This window comes from Bombus huntii, chromosome 14 (genome assembly GCF_024542735.1).
Source record: "Bombus huntii isolate Logan2020A chromosome 14, iyBomHunt1.1, whole genome shotgun sequence".
Lineage (NCBI taxonomy): Eukaryota > Metazoa > Arthropoda > Insecta > Hymenoptera > Apidae > Bombus > Bombus huntii.
This window is the reverse complement of record NC_066251.1, coordinates 8,178,818-8,196,749: the sequence shown is the minus strand read 5'-3', so window position 1 is coordinate 8,196,749 and position 17,932 is coordinate 8,178,818. Positions and strand designations below refer to the sequence as shown.

General features: G+C 36.6%; 1 protein-coding gene and 1 long non-coding RNA gene across 5 annotated transcripts in view; one reads left to right on the top strand and one right to left on the bottom strand.

Moving 5' to 3' along the window:
• LOC126873313 (uncharacterized) overlaps positions 1-17,932 on the top strand; it is a 245,898-nt gene that overhangs the window by 198,367 nt on the left and 29,599 nt on the right. The window lies entirely within an intron of this gene.
• LOC126873298 (inactive rhomboid protein 1) overlaps positions 5,092-17,932 on the bottom strand; it is a 295,589-nt gene continuing 282,748 nt past the window's right edge. For 2 of the 4 annotated variants that reach the window (XM_050634017.1, XM_050634019.1), the window contains exons 11-17: positions 17,193-17,376; positions 16,679-16,915; positions 16,531-16,557; positions 15,983-16,173; positions 15,477-15,773; positions 15,222-15,375; positions 5,092-13,420 (exon numbers count right to left, since the gene is read on the bottom strand). In XM_050634017.1, the coding sequence (XP_050489974.1) occupies positions 12,989-13,420; positions 15,222-15,375; positions 15,477-15,773; positions 15,983-16,173; positions 16,531-16,557; positions 16,679-16,915; positions 17,193-17,376 (1,522 nt within the window). In that variant the 3' untranslated portion in view covers positions 5,092-12,988. The remainder of the gene's footprint in view (positions 13,421-15,221; positions 15,376-15,476; positions 15,774-15,982; positions 16,174-16,530; positions 16,558-16,678; positions 16,916-17,192; positions 17,377-17,932) is intronic. The other 2 variants (XM_050634018.1, XM_050634020.1) reach the window with 2 other exon arrangements.

Below are 17,932 nucleotides of genomic sequence, written 5' to 3'. Positions count from 1 at the left end.
ACAGGTAGCACAGGATACAACGTCTCTTAACAAGCGTCCGCACCTTTCTCTTCGCCCTTTGCAATTTGACCTATCTCTATGAAACATGTTCCTGCGAATTCACCGGGCTAAATTATCAAATACAGCGGAAATGGGACAGCAACGCACGAAAGCTTCGCGCTTTCGCTTTGTATTGTACTGCTAAAGAATTTTGTGACACTTCAAGTAGAATTTTCCTTTCTTTAACACTAACACTGCCAATGACTAAAGAAAATGGAACTTGTAAGAAATAAGTAAAAATGAAAAACACGTGAGAAATGTATGGCAAATGAAAAAAAGATTTTATCCATATATTTTACAAAAGTTAATTGTATCATCGTAACCAGTTGTATAATTTTCATAAAAATTGCAAATCCATCTCGAAATATCGAATACTTTAAATTTCATAATCCAAAATATGTTTCGCGTTGAATAAATTGTTTTAAATACTGTGTGAAATTGCATACAGTAGATGAAGTATATTTTTTGGTAACAAATTGGTACATAGTCTATGATGGAATTTTGCCAAAGCGATGGAGGTCCGTATATACATGCGTCTATGTAACTTAAAGGGTTAAACTTCTTCCTAAGTGCAGTTTATACCCTGAGATAAATTATACATCGCAATTTACCGAATTAGCTTGATCCCAAACTTTGGAACTTGTACTTGACTTCTATAATTACACACGTCGCTCACGTTGGAATTTCGCGAAATTGTAGAAGATAAACCTTGTCGCGTACAGATTCTTCCAAATGTTCTACTCAATGAACTGGTTTCATTTGTCTTCGTTACAAGTGAGATACATTGTGTTCCATAAAAGAACAAAGTAAAAAAATTTCATACAAAATACATGCAATACACGTGATGAAAGGTTTCTTTTTTCAACAAAATCCATTCAACTTTCACAAACGGATATCGACCTCATTTGTCATACTATCAGATTGTAAATCGGGAAAAAATTTTTTTCTAGTGGTATAACTTTCGCAACGATGTTCCACATTAAGCGTGCCCAGCAAACAATCGCCGCCTCCGCAACTCGTACCAGGGAAAAAATAGAAATGTCAAGTGGAACGCTCGATCCTTACAAATCCGCGTATCGTAACCAACGATAATAAAATACGACTTTGTACGAGCGTGTATAGTGTACACTTGTAACTAGCTGAACAAACTGTCATGTTCTCTTTCGAGTGCATGACGATGAAAACTCAAAGAGAAGAACTCGATAAGCTGATATCGAACTCGACCGGCATGTGGATATGTAACAGTTGTACTTGCAATTTTTACTCATTTCGACACGAGTACAGTTCATCGGCACTTTTAGTTTGAATGAAACGCGTTTGTAAAATTGACACAATTCTGTAAATTCTGCAGACGTGTAGATTGATGTTTGTGAAATTGACATGTAATTATATATAGATATAGTATAAAAGTTACGATATTAAAAAACGATGGTAGTAATAATAATAGTAGTAACTGGCTCCCTGTGAGTTTGGAGCAGAATAGACCCAACGTATTCCCTGCGTGTCGTACAAAGCGACTAAAAGGGGAAATCAGTAAAAGCAGGGAAAATGATAACTCAGCCGAAAAAAGAGCACTCGCCAAAATTCAACAGGGCAATATAAAAATAAAAATGCATAATAGTTAATTGTAGGAAGTACTAATAACGTAATTTGTGAAGGATTATAGAAAGGCTTTCTACAATTGATATAATTTCTGCAAGCTTAAAGGCTTAAAGCTTTTTAGAAAAATTTTCAAGAAAAGTTACATTTTTCTTGGTTATAGTTTTGCAATAAAACTCTTACAGATATTGATTGCCCTTTATCTAGGCTTTATTTTTATTTTTCATTTTTTTTATTTTTGGAACATGAAATTCGTGAAGGGATGAAGAGGATTATAAAATCGGTTTAGAGTTGATATATTTGTTATTGGGAAATATAGATCTTTTTGAGAGCTTGTCAAAAATTCTCGAAAAAGTATATTTTTTTTTGTTGGAAAATTGTGAAAATATTTTTAAAGTATTACTGTTTCTTGAATTTGTCTAATTTGATTTTTGTGCCCCTTTTCTCTTATATGTGCAATTTATGAGGAGAAGAGAAGAGGATCAGAAAAGTGGTAGGGTTCGTAAATTCATTATTAAAAGGAAATATTTTGTAGGTTCTTTTCGTTTTTGTAAGAGCATGAACAAATTTTTTAGAATATTGCTTTCCCTTGGCTGCATTGGTGTTTTGTCCTTTTAATCTACTTCCTATGTATATGCATGTATATACTTTGTGGCAAGATGAAGATTTGAACGAGTCGAACGACGAAGAAGGTTGTAAAAGTGCTCCAAAGTTAATGGAATTTTCGTTGGGCAAAGAGTCGAAGAGTTTTTTGAAGATTTTAAGGAAAAGTTACATAATTTTGTGGTGGACTTGAAAGACACGCTTAAGAGTTCTATTAAAAGAAAACTAATAAATAATGTCGTTTTATATTTTACGAAGATCGCAGATAATAATATTGCTAGTGATATTTATTTTTTAAATCACTACTTACGAACAGATTCGTATGTTTAATTTATGCAAAGGATTTAAAAAATTATCAAACTTTCCATTCTGTTTTTTTTCTATTACTTTTTATCTGTATTATGAAACCTTTTAACGATAAGGCTATAAATCCAACAATAATTGGAACATATTTAAATAAATTTTGACAAAAATTTTCAATGTCAAATCGATCTAAGACGTGGCCAAATGAATATTTTCACTCAATAAATTAACAAATTACAGTACATTGTCGAAAAATAAAATGTTACACGTGCAGATGAATGTTACCTTTCGTAGAGATAGGTCAGTTTTGGCTTTCATATATTCATTAACGCTCCTTTGTTCGATATTTAAACTAGTCTGCATTGCAGATGATTGTACGATTAAAAGAAAAAGAAAGAAAAGAACAGGCAAATTATCACGCTTGTCATTTGGCTTGTTCGTAAATTGACCGACAACAAAATGAGTCTGGAATAAAACGAAGTAAATTCTCATGCCGGCTCTACGAGCTTTCGGAGTAAAAAAAGAAAGAACAAGTAACCATACATTTTCGGGGTAGGTCAGTGAAATTATGACTATAGCTTGACGGACGAACAACGCTCCATAAATTAGCCAATGCTAGTGCCGTTTATGTATATTTTAATTTTATTCACAATCATTACACAGTTAATTGGTTCAAAAGTATTATCATCCTTAGCTACATCTTCTTTAATATTTCTCGTCTGTTCATACGCTTCTGTCTTTATTTGTAAGACGTGATTTGTAATTATATTATATCTTTTTAACTATTCAAAATAATATTTAATATTTGTTTTGTACGAAATATTTTAACTTGAAGATGTTTTGTTAGCTTCTGCGTTTCAGTTGTTTTCTTGGCGAGAAATTGGTTGAGCATTTTCGTTCGCTCATCTTTAATACATGATTCTCGTAATTAAAACCGTGTCAACAAGCATGCTCCATTTGCAAAAGAAGAACAAGGTGGTTGAATTATCCTACGCATGAAAAAGTATCTCTCGTTTGTGCTCACGCTTGTTTTCTAATTTAGTAAAAGCACGAACAGGAAATAAATGTATTTGATAATAATCTCTGAATCAACTTGAAGGACAGAGCATAAAATCTTTCGACTTCAACATCATGTTCATATATTTTAATGAAGACTAAAAGGTTTCAATAAAAATATCCAGATACAAGGCTGACGTCAAATGATATATTATGCGGAAGCATTTTAGTAGAATGAAGATCGTGTCTCTCGTTTTCCAAAGCATAAAAAGACACTATATCTTAATTTTTCTTTTCTTATCTTCCTGTAATATAATACTCTGCATTGCTCCATTAATATTTTCAATATACTAGGTGCAATTGCACCTCGTTGTGATGTAGATGAAACGATATTGAGGAACAGCATAAACGAAGATTTATTATAACCAAGGGGAGAGAAATACGATGATGGATTAAATGAAACGATATTGCGATTACGTACATTTGTATTTTACGCGAAAATCTTGGTATTAGTCCATGTATACGTACGTAGTAAGTACTTTAATTATAAATGCAGCTAGAAAATATCTGTGTTGACTATGAAAATTTAGATCTGAACTTGAAAATGTAAATTATCATAAAAGATTATAGACTTAAATAACGTTTACCATGCTTATATCGTCTTAAATTTTATTTCCGAAATTTCCATTGTATTAATGCACATAAAATAGAAATAAAATTAAGGAACGAAATTAGCAGTAGTGATACTTTCATGTATCCGTATGTTTAAGTACTTTTAGAACAATAAATGGTAATAAATCATTGATAAAATGTACTCAGCTTATGCCTATCTACTGTACCGATCGTCAATCTTGCTACAGTTTGTGTCTTACGTTTTAAGATACCGATTTCGGAAAAAACAGTGTTTCATATGCCACCTGTTATTTGTTACGGTGAATATAGAAATTACATTCAACTCAATTATTGTGGAAGCGACAGAAACCTTATTATCTTACGGGATCTTACGGGACATCGCGTTACATGTTCTGCAATACCGACTATTCAACGATTTTATTACGCCCTCTACAATTTATAACACCGCGTCGTCCGTAATTAGCCCGTTTGAAAGTGTACCGTTTATTTAAATGAAATTTTAGTTAATACTCGATTAAATAGACTTCTGGTGATTGAATTCATTTATTGGAACGCGAACTACTATTATATGAACGAGAAATCGTAAATACTAAGGAGACTCTGTGTAAACTCTTACTACGCGAAGTTCTGATGTACGAACCCACTTGTCCCGCCAATTCACTCCATGGTTCTCTTTCTTTCTTAACCTCATATTTCCTTACCTCCAATGAGTACTTCACAGTCCCGCTTTCACTTACTCCTCGGTAATAAAAAATAAATTGAAGTATATACAATTATTGCGTCTTTTCGAACATCAAGACGGTAAATTAAAAAGTATTAAAAAAAAAAAAAAAAAAAAACAAACGCGTGTCTTCATAATAGCAAATGGGTATTTCAAACGTTAAGAACGTAAGAGGTAGACATAAAACGCATCCAGGAGATGAGTTTCACGTTTTTCTTTATTGTTATTAAATTAATGTGTTGTTCAAGGACTTATACACATATACATATGTGCACAGGCGTGTAAATGACGCGCGCGTGTGCGCACGCGTGCACATATTGTATACGTCTATATACGCACGTATGTATGTATTGTATATAACAGCGACAATTACAATGCATCGTTTATGATCAGTAATAATAATCGTAATCGAAAACCTTACCGATTACTAGATGAAACCGAAAAAATACCTGGCGAAGTAATTCATAAGTAATTAATCGTTTAATTAGTACAGTCGTTATTACTCGTAATCCTTAGTCCATCGTGGTTTCATTATCTTCTTTTTTTTTTCTTTTGTTTCTTTTGTCTTTAACGCTTATATCACTCGTTATAGATACAGGGATACAGAAAAATAATACCGCGCGGCTGTGGTGGAATCTTCTTAAAGTATATTATGTATATATATATTTATATTTATGTATATATATAAAAGGGGAACGAGGACTGTCATTAGAATAAATTTGCTCTCGCACGGATTCGCTCTGTCTCCGGTATCGAGTTTTCAGTCACGATCCAGGATCTAGCGTGCAACGATCCAATCGCGAACAAACGATTTTCCATTTGGATAAAATATCTAATATTCTTTTTCTTCGTGAAAAGTGTCCTCCCTCTTTGCTGTAAAATATCTTCGTATTCGTCACGAGAACGGTTGAACATTTAAAACATTATCTTCCGTTTGAGAAATTAATTAAATCTAATTTTCATTGTAGGATATCGTTTTTCTTCGGATTCGTTCTGAAATATTCATAGAGTTTTATAATTTTGTAATTTCATCGATCGACAAATCAGGGAGGACTTCAATTATTCCATTACATATTTCTACTATTGCCACTTTGACGAAAGATACAACAACATATCGAAGCTTTCGTATCGAAATGCATCTATCGTTTGGAAATATATATTTCTAATATTGAGGCAACGAGCTAGCTATTGTGAGAATTTCATTTGAATATCTGAAGTATCGTAAAAACCTTTTAACAAACCTTTGCATCCTCCTAACTCTCCTTGCGATATTTTTAACGATACACAGACCTTTTATGCCGAGAATAAGAAAGTTAAAAAAGCTGAAAATTCCTAGACAGCAATATAAATCCACAAGATAACAAATCTATAATAATCGAATTAGAACTTTAAAAGACGATGGAATTTACAATGTACAATTTACAATGATACTGCTTATAATTATATATCAAAATTCTAAACGACACACGCGCGCACACAGTACACATCACGCACATACACACAATGAAGTTTGCAATTTATCGAAACTCAAATCTTTTGCCTTGTTAACCGAACGAAGATCAAGTTTGCACGAAATTATCTGTTCTTTCCAAGGAGTAAGAAACACGAAATATCCGCGACAGGATCGATGCACAGGAAATTCCAGACCGTAATGTCGCGATGTTTCCCACATCGCTTTTTAAACAACGTTAGGATAAATTGTAGCTTTACTTAACGATCCTACCAGCCGAGCTCGTCTACGTGATTAGCGAGATCGGGATATCAATTTTACACGAGCTGCACTATTTAGGTCCTTGGTCCATTTTCGACGCATACGTTTTATTTACAAGACATTATTACTCTTTTTTTTCTCTTTTATTTCTCTTTGGTGCGTGCCTTACCACGTTACTCTCTTACTCTCTTTCTCTCCCCCTCTTTCTCCCCGTTTTTTTTTCATTTATTTTACTTTATTTGGTTTGTATGCATAAATTAATTCTCTTCATGGCGGATCGAGAGCGAATCGTCGAGAGGACCTCCGTGTATATAAATCGTTTTCACACGTCGACAAGTAGATCGGGAAACTCGCGTATCTTTTTGTCCATCTTTCTTTTTATTAATGTTATTATTATTTATATTTTTTTTTTTGTTTTTCATCGAGGGACATATTAGTCGAAGTAGCTCAAACGAATACAATCTCTACGTCGGATGGTTCTTCGTCGAATTAAACGTTGTCAAGCACTTTTTGAGACGATGCCACGCCTACGGAGACAGATAGGTTCGGGCTACGAGAGTCTTGATTTTTATTAATCGAATCGCTCTGGCAAAGAACTTGTATTTAGTGAAATTTTGAAAAGAAGCTGAACATCTCGTAGTCTGAGAAAGTACCGTTTCATCGCTTGAGGATAGAAGAATTGTCAGAGACAGTGGAACTATTATTTTTTAAATCATCGCAATTCTAGCGAAATGCAGGTATCGTATTTTTCCTTACTGTTATATACAGCTTCATTTTTCATAAGCAATTAAAAGTCATTTAATAAATTGCACGATGATCGAAAAGATTACTTCATTATTTTTATGCCACCGTTCTTTGCTTCATCCATCGCTCTCGTAACGTTTTATTTCTCTCCGTAAGATAGGGAAATGTAACACAGTCGACTCCGATCGTCCCCACAGGCGAAAGACGATATTCCACCTCGCCGTGATCGATATGGAAATATCGAAGGTATTTCTCAGATTTCTTTCACTCGATTTTCTTTCCCCCCGTCTCAATTTCACTGCTTCATGTACTTCTTTCCCTCCCTCACTCTCATTCACCCACTCACACATTCTCTCTTTTGTATGACATGCTATTACCTGTATATGACACATTTACAATAATAACAATATGTTACTCGTCGACAATCGCCACCTCGGTCCACCTCGGTCCTTAATTCGTACTTTTTTTTCTTCTTTATGTATACGTGTTATATTCATATACTCATATTTATATATTTATATATTTATATAATCCGAAAAAGTTCAGTGCGTGTGTATTTATCGGTAGTGTCTATGTGTATGTATTTTCCGTGTATGTATTTCTGAGTGTTCAAAGGTCCTGGACCCCCTCCATCATTTCATTCATCATCATCCCCACCTTTCCATCCCTTTCGTCTTTTTCTCGCCTTTTGCTCGATCGTTTATCACAAAGTTTCTCGAATGCGTCATCAAACATCCGAATTATCACGCTTTTTGCATCCTTGCTGTTTATAATTCTCTCACGAAATCGTCAATCAAATTCTCTTGCTCTCGTCGAGTAACAATTACGATTCGTTGCGATCCGATTAATGGCTGTTTCGTTCGTGACAATGGCCTCGCGCGATGCAGATCGGCTTTAACTTGTTTCGCGTTGCACATGGGAAAATAAAACGATACACTGATGAAATTATCGCTGTATTCCATCCGAATTTAATTTCTTAAAATATAACGACGAACGTGCTGAGCTTCAAGCGGTCTCTCTTCCTTTAGTGAAAGTTTAAATAAAGTTGAAATGCATCGTTCTTTGCTTTGATTATTTCCGTAATTACGTATGATTTATACGACGTTTATAATTATTACAGCTTTTTACTTGAGCTTAGAATCTAGAAACTGATGAGTTAAAAATTTGAGTCCTCGGCTTTAGAAAATCGTATCATCTTCCTTGGAGGAATGGAATATTGGAAACGTGCATTGAAATCTTCGCTGTGATTTCCTATTGATTAAAAAAATTGATATTGTGCTTCTTCCAAAGAGAGAAGACATGCCATGCGATATAAATGTCACCGCACGAAAACCAAGGAATACAGTAATATTTTCCACCATAGAACGACGTATCATTTTTCTTTCCTCTCACACAACACAACGTCAATGTATCGTTTCGATTCAGTGTAATTTGTTAATGCGTGTTTAGTGTACGAATCGGGGAGGTTAAAATTCCGAGCCAGGACTCGCTGTTGCGTAATTTGAATCGTTTAATTGCCTGCGTCCATTGGAAATGAGATATTTCAATCTAATTCGTTTTAATGATTCGTCCCGTTCTAATGATTTTATTTTACATTTACCGGCGTATGTTCGTTACGCGGATGAAATGAATCTACACGAAAGCCTGGACACGATTTTCCAACCTTCCCTCGGTACGAGGAGAAAAATCAATTCAGTGCACGGTTCGGTTAGCAAAGTTTCATTTTGCGTTTGTCTATGGGAAATTAACGGCGGAGTAGAAAATGATTAGAGCTTCTTGCACGTGGTAACATGCGTGTACGTGTCATTGATGCGTATGCGGACAACTGTCTCGTTGGATGCGATTCACGCGTGATCGATGCAAATTACAAATATCGTGTGCGTGGTCGAATAAATTGTTTCTATCCCCATCGTTACTCGTAGAAATTTGTATTATTTTTTATTATATTTGCAGGCAGTTAAAAATCTCCCTCTCGTAAAAATTTGGCAAGAAATAATTTATGCTTGTATATTACGATTTAAGCGGATTCCATTCAAATTTTGTTGCATTCTTTCAATTTCATGTACCTCGATATTTTTCGTATTTCACAGATTCTTCGTAAAAATTTCTTTAAAAAGGATTCCCTATACCAAGGGTATTCCTTTAAAACGGAATTCATCCTAAAAAGACGATCGCTTGAAAAGAGAATTTCTCTTAAAAAAGGTACTCCTCTGAGAACAAAGAATTTTCTGCAGAAAGGTATTCTCTTTGAAAGTGAATTAAAAAAGAATTCCTGGTAAAAAGAAATTTCTACAAACTGAAAAAATTCCTCCAACTAATTACCTCACGTGTGGCCACTCGCTACGGCCACTCAAACTCAGATATTCCGAAAAGAAATAAAACTGAACGTATTACACGCGTTAGGGACAAGTTCGGTTGATCGACTTTCGGATATTTCTTGCCGAACGTAATCGAGCTTCAGGAGCTCGTTTCAAGATAACGATAATTTTTACGAAAGAGAAAAACCAGTGTTCTTACCACCGCCGCGAGAACAAGCGGGCTGGCCTTTCATTAACTCTCGCTTAATCGTTTTATAATGTTGATTCCTTCACATAGAAACAGGTGAATTCGTGCCGACCGGTCGTTAATGTGGCTTTGTGTGGCGGAAACTTGTGCGTAGCCTGGTCGGGCAAACGGTAAAAAACAGTCGACAAGGAAGCATGAAGGTATACGCGAAATTTTCAATTGATAATACGTCGAGATTTGGTTAAGATATCACGACGAATAAACTTCCCTTTCCTCTTCATCGAGCATGGTTTTCGATTATCGTAATTGTCGCATTTGCCATAATTCACAGAGGAGGTTGCACTCTGACTTTATTATATTCAAAGAAATTGAGTAAATTAAAGTAAAAATGAATCACCGATACTGCGGCTTTTATTGTACTTTCAAACATTCTTCTTGCTTAAGGGTTCCTTTACGTTTATACCTTTTATCCGAGTATATCCAAGCCAGAAGGTAAAGTGTCTTTAAACTAACGTTGATTCCCCTTCATCTCTCCCTAAGCATTGCCGATAAAAAATTAAAGAAAATGTTTATTTTCGCTATAAATTTTGAGACTCTTCAAGCGCTAGCGATACATTATACGCAGGGAAATGTATAAAAATCGTTTGTCGGTTATATGAAGAATAATTAAATCGTTACATGCTGTTTAATATATCATCGTAGAGTCGCGTTCGTTTCTTTTTTTCTTCTTTTTTTTTCGTTTTTCTCATTCTTTTTCCTTTAAAAAAGTGCGTTTTATATCTTGGGATAATGTTCGCGTTACTCCAATTAACATTACACTTATTCACGAGCGATTACGAATATATTTACTCATTCCGACGATTACAGCTATCGTGTACGGATCACTGGTTTTCTCGTGGCATGCTCAACACATACGAGGATAGAAAACCATGCCTTTGCGAAATTCGAAAAAAGGAACGCTAAGAATCCATAATCAACATGGTATAACTTGTTACGTTCTTAAAAATTGTACGAAGGAATTGTTGTTGAGAGAAGGAAACGATGCTTCTGATTCACTCCTCTGTTTCATTAAAATATTTAAACGATATTGTACTCTACTTTCTTTAATAAATAGAAATAAGTGCTTCAATGTTTCGTGACGATTATTCTTAATCCAAAACTAATTGACTGATATTCACTGAGTGTATATAAAAAAATGAATCAATGAGACTTTTTGATATGTATTATGAAAAAAGCAATATCACATTTATCATCAAATGAAGTAATTTCTATCAATTTTATAACGTACAAACGATAATTTCAGATTAAGTTCTGAAGACGAAGAAATAATAGGAGATATAGCTGTGTTTCAAAACCTCGACATTTGAAATTGTCAAATTCAACTTCCTCTGAACACATGTGCAAATACGAAGCAGAAAGCACACTTTCCTTCTACGGCATGTTTCTATGATTCCCGTGAAAACCGATCGACGTAGCTGCGTCGACGAAACCTAATCGACTTCCTCGTCGAGCATGCTACGTTAGAATGAATGAGAGATCACGAATGGTTGAACGCGCGACACGACATTATAGAAGAAACGCGTTTCTTTTCCTCTTACTCCTCTTTTTATCTTCTCTACCTCGAATCACTTTCACATTTATTTTTGCGACGATCTCCACGTTGTGGCACATCACGTTCGCTATTGCTATTTTTTCCTCGTGTGTACATACTCAATCATCGTTTACACGCGACAAGACGCAGACAAGAACAGATTCATTCTTCCACTTCTCTCAGACAATCTTTCTTCGTTTCTTACATTTACATACCCGTTATAATAAAATACACATTCGCGAATGTCACAGTGCTGCTTTGTTTCATCTTTATTCTCTCTCTTTCTCCCGCTATCTCTCTTTCTTTCTCTCTGCTTGTTTTACCTTAGCGCAATTTAATCGCTCTTCTGCATATCTCGTCCATCCTTCTCTCCTTCATTCCTCAACCCCTACCTCGTTTCTATCTCCAGCCGACTCTTCTCGCATCTATAATTATGTACAAGGTGGAAATTGATTAAGTGTTCACTGATAAGCGCTCCCTTGCTCACTTTCTCCCGCTCTCGCACGCCATTTATAAAAAATTGATTCGTTTTTACTCTTTTCTCCCTCTTTTCTTTTTTTGAAGATTAAAATCTTCACCGGATATATACTTATCGTTAACACTTTCTTCTCGAACGTCGCTCCAATCCGTTTTCATTATTAATTGTACCTCCTTCACCAGCCTGACCTTTCAGAGAGTTAAGTTCATTCGATTCACGTTCGTAACCAGCATAAGATCTCCTTCCAAGATGTTGCACCGCTTGACGTATTATGAAAAATATTCTCAAAGACAATCGTGTTCGCCCATCACAGATATAGTTCCAACGTCAGAGGTACGGGCTGCTACACTTTCAACGTTCCCTTGCCCCCTTCATCTCTACCCCTCTTTTTCTTTCTCTAAAATTAAATTTATTAAGGTCGTTCTTACACTTGTATGTATATGTATATGTAACAAGAGTCTTCGTTCTATGTACACGTGTTCATTTCCTTTCTTTCTTTGTTAAACGTTCGAAGAGAGGGTGAGAAGACTTTCCCACTCTCCAACGATCTCGTCGTCGTTTCGTCGTAAAACACTCTTGCAAATCGTCCACAAATATTCTATCTCGTTCTATCACGAACGTTTCACTTTCATCTTCGCTTGGGATCAATGCATCCACCCTCGAAGCACGATCGTCGAGAACGATGGTCGCGTTACGTTAAAGGCGCGTTGTTTTATTTTTTTTTCTCTCTTCTCTAATATTTACATCCCACCAAGGAGCGTGCAGGGTCCATTGGCTAAAAGAGACCTCGAGGATCCCAGGTGGAGTTATTTTACTTTAAGGCAGTGTCGTTCGTCTGGGATGAGTATCTCTGGATTCCTTGATACAGTAACACACATCAAGTCATCCAAGTCTCGTGCTGATCTCGTGGTCTCGCGTACTTCTTCAATCGTGATGATCGTTTCTGCACCGGTTTGAACTCCACACTAGAGCCAGCATGATCAAACGAGCGAAGGGCATCGTCGTTTGATTCCGGATTACGTGGAATGATGGTTCGAACTCGACTTCGAAACACGGCCCCGTGTGTCATACGGGTTCCTCCCGTTTAAAGTTGATGTTCTGCGAGGCGCAAAAGTCACGTGTGAACGGGATGCAGTTGAACAGCTTGCACACCTCGCACTCGTACACTGGCACGTTATAGAACAGGGCTAGAAGAAGGGTAAACAGGACGACGATGAGGATCAGGCAGATCCAAATTAGCCAAATCTTGCGGCGACGGTCGTAGTGGCCGAACGAGATGAAAGGCATCAGCGCGTATGCCGCCAGGAAACCGAAGATGAAACCGAACAGATGAGCGTAGTTGTCCACCCATGGAAGCATGCCGAGGATTAGCAGGCCTAGAAGAACGAAGATCAGCTTCGACAGGACTCGGCGAGGATGCTTTAGCATCGGCCAACAGTGCAGCACCTCGACGATCAACGTGGCGAGAAGGGCGAAATGCGCCCCTGCTGGCCCCACCTGTAAACAATGAGAGTTGAATGGTTTTAAATCGCGTTTGAAGCGAAATACTTGATTTACTTCAATGCTAATTTCTATTTTAATTTAGTTCCCTAGGCGATCGTTAATTTTTTGAAATACTCGCGTTGGTTATGGGATGATTTGTATCTTTATTTACATGCTAATTTTTGGATTTCTCTCCTAATTAATTTGCTAGGCCATCGTTGATATTTCGAAGTATTCACATTAGTTATATGGGAAGTTGGTCGTTATTTTGCTTGTGACAATGGATCGCTATTTCGATGTTAATTTTGTGTTTCTCTTTCAAAAAGTCGACTATTCAGCATGTTTACTAATTGCAGATATTGGTATGAAATCTTCCTTTATTATGGTCAATTCTTTTAAACGCTTATTAATTTGGAATACTCGTATGAAACGTTCCATTGTAGGACTCATTTCCAATCGTATCGCCGTGTTTCCGCAATTCCATTCGTATCCATTCAAAGTACGCAATATCAGTCGAAAAGAATCGTACATAAATTTCCATTTACAGAAAATAATATCCTTCCACTCTACACCATTTCTATTACACAGAAACCTCTTACAACAAACTATCGCTGAACGATACGAATTATCGATAACCCACGCAGGAGAAATCGCGTTAACATACTCGACCAGCTTTCTCCAAGCAGTCAGGCTGAAACAATAATTAACACTATGCCGCGTAAAGAGAAAGGGCGAAAGAGAGAGAGAGAGAGAGAGAGAGAAAGAGAGGGAGAGAGAAATAGAGAGATAGAGACAAAGTTTCCCAGGGCGGAAGGTACATTTAACCAAACTAATTAGAACAAATTGGACGGTATTAGTTCTCGAGGAACGGTGCTTTCTGTCCGCCCCTTTATTCTCCCGTCTTCTCTGAGAACTGGTGGCTGCCTTAATTCACGAGTGTACGCTCTCTGATAGAGGAAAACAGTCGGAATAGAGAGACTAGAGGGAATAGAATTGACGTATAACTCCAAGTTCACCGACGTGTTAAGGGGGTAAACTGTCGAGCGATAAGACGGCCGAGGGTGAGAAACACCGTAAAGGAAACGATCGTAATGCTGTTAACCCTTTTCATGGGTATGAGTCACGGTGCAAACCTGGTCTCTGAGCAATTACTTCGCCCGAACGGGGCCAAAGCGTCGATTAAATCGACGATACACAATGAAATGCGCCTGTTAAACGTCCCGTGAGGTTATTCAATTAAAACTGCTACGTGGCATCTAATAAAACCATCGCAGCTCGATAATTAGCCTCTCGCTTGCCTGGCAATTTCTGCAGAAAGAAGAAAGTTCTTTCTGTTCTTATTCGTGAAGATATGGTTAAGTTGTGTTGCGTTGAAACGCAATTGAGTGGCGTTGTGTCTTGGTCTGTTGATTTTCTAAATAAAAGCATAAGTTTTAATTTCCTCTTTAATAAAAATTTGAGTTGCATTAAAACGTTTGTGTGTGTGGGTTAAGAAATAATTTAATTTTTGTGGTATTCCTCTTCAACGTGTAGTCTTTCTATATTTTAAGGACAATTAGATATGTTGTGGTGTTAAATATTATCTTTGTTCCAACAATATCTACAATGTCTGCATTAAAGAATTTGTAAGGGAGCATCCAATTAGTCTTATTTATTGCTCTCATCTTTATGTGCTCTTTGAATATTTCGAAACCCCTTAAAGAACATATACACTCGCGTGACAGTAATCTCACCTATTTTTCTGGGCTATATGATCGTAATCCAGGGTACGTTTGTTTCGTCTCGACATTTCTTTGAGAAATTAAAATATGCGTACCTCTGCTCTGTAAGGAACGAATATCGCACTGGCCAAGTTTCCAGCTAATGCGCCGATAAAATAAATCAAAGCGATACGCAGCGAGCCAGTTAACTTCTCCAAGTCCCGCATCAAGAAATACTGAACCATTAGCGTGATCGACAGATGAAGAACTCTATAAGTCAAACATAATACCACATGATAATTTAATATAATTCTCTACTGAAAAAATATTCTGCGTAATTATTTCGAAATAAATTCTGTTCAGAAACGTACCCAGCGTGAAGAAACATGGTGGTGAAGAGTCTATAGAACTGATCTGGCCACTCGGGATGAAGAAATGGTATCATACCGCAGACATCGTGCAAACACTCGACCTGGGAACAGAGCGACGCCTCCTCGTGGAAGTAGCCATGTACGAAATCACAATATTCCTTAGTGGTGATGCGACACATCCCGTGGATACCGATGCAACAGGGATGACCGATCACCTCACAAACCATATGCTCTGCCATCTTGTCCTTGTATCGACTTACTGGGAAATTTCCATTGCTCCGTTGACTCCCGTTTCTACTGTTGAGCAAGACAAAACGGGTTCCTCGATATTATTCAGGAAAAATATTGGAAAATTCAGGAAAATATCTTTGAAATTTTATCACCTTTGGTGCTTGAAGATTTTTGGTAACATGATAGAATTTTAAAGTTTTCGTCATTGCTAGATACGTGGATAAATGCTACATAACAAATATAGAAGAGATTGGATTTTTAGATGACGAATTTACCTAAACCGTTGATTAAACGGATTAGTTTTTCGACAGATAGGCCACTTGGTGATGTCATCAGGCCATTCGTAAGGTGCTATACTAGCTGGAGCGTCGCAGAACTTTGGATCCAACCCGCAAACCGATCCGCTTATGCGTCCTCCCGGTCCACTGTCCCCAGGTCCCCATTTTTTCCATGTGGATATCGTGTTCTATAGTTTTTGAAAGCACCATTAAACACTTTAATCAATCTACCTTCAAAAGATACAATCGATAAATGATGCAAATAATTAAAATTAAAAGTACTTCAGGATTCCTATAGCGTGCAAAATTAATTGGAATATCAGGTTCTGGAAATTAACAGTTTTACAAGAAATGTAGGCAACGTATAAAATACAGTATAAAAAATTGTTCAAATATAAGTAATTAAGGATTCTTCTATATACACGCATGCAAAACTAATTCCAATATAAATTTCTAGAAGCAAGAACTACCGATGTGTTCGTAATTCATGTAATATATAAAATATAAATAATCGACAACAAGATAGAAATTCCACAGAAATTTACCGTGGCAGTCGATCTCAATCCCCGGACCAGTTGGTTCGTAAAAGAGGAAATTATATTATAAACACGATACGAGGGGATATTCTGCAAAAGAATATCTAATTTCCTTTATATTTAATATTTTCCAGCTGGAAACGAAATAACAACTCACAGAGCAATCCGCTTTGCTGGATTGCACGCAGCCAGAGTCGTCGTTTCTGATGCAGCATGCGGTGTCCCGTTCTCTTTCCCGCCAGACGTCGATCTCCTTCAAAATTTTAATATCGCGACGCATACACGGTGCAAACTTCGCGCCCAGATGAATCAAATCCGCGGCCCTCGGACCAAACCAGAAATTCGCTGGTTCCTGGTAGTCCACTTGTTGCAACGACAGACTGGTCACCAGAACCTACCGCACAATTTTCACGATATTCTTTCTACGCCGAATTGCTTTACTTTCTGTGACTGTAGGAATTTTCTCAGTAATTACAATAGCATAGGATAGGAATTTTTAGAGTAATTTATAGTAACTGGGAAGAGTTTGAATTTTCTGATTATCTTTTCTATGAACTATACAATGTGATTTTGTTGAGAATATTATAAGAAAAGTAGGTCTAATGGATGACTAAGGATTGGAAAAGATTAAAGTTCGTAAGAAAATTGATAATTGGAAGTCTTGGACTCACCAAGCCCGATCTGTGACTAAGATCCATGCCCACAGGTCCAAAACCGTAACACGCTAACGAGATTATCAAAATAAGAACTTGAACGGTGGTAATCCAATACGTAAAATACGGACGATGGTCTTCGAAGTCGTCCAGCTGCCTTCTGACGTCTGGTTTCTGAGACACGCTCTTTCGAAAAGATCTCCTGCAAGCATAAAACAATATTTTTCATATCTTTCTTTTATACTCTTCTATTCCTCTCACTTTCCACTCTAAATGCAAATAATTTCAAAGCTTAACATTATCAGTAAGAATTTATATACTTAAATTATTATTATTTCCTTTTAACATGCTCACTGCGTATGTTATACGTTATCAAATAGTTTTCATTCAGTATATAGTTTCATTCGTATTATATTGTAAAACCGCTTCTACATTTGCATATATTTGCATGTGTGCTGCTATCAATAAATAATGAACACCTCATGGAAAATGGAGAAAGAAAGAGGTTTCGTAGCCGCAAAGGTTGTATCGTATGATCGATAACTATATCCCCCTTGGCATTTTTTAAATATCACGCCGTCCTGGCAAGACGCTTTGCGTCACGCTTTTTTCCCTCTCATTTCTGACGTTTGCCGCTTATGCGCGTTTGTTATTTGTGTTCCGCGTATATCTTAAACTGGGTCGTACCTACATGATAAAACCTTCGCGCGATCGTTAAAGCGGAATGAAGGAGAGCCGCTGAGAAAGTTGTTTCAATA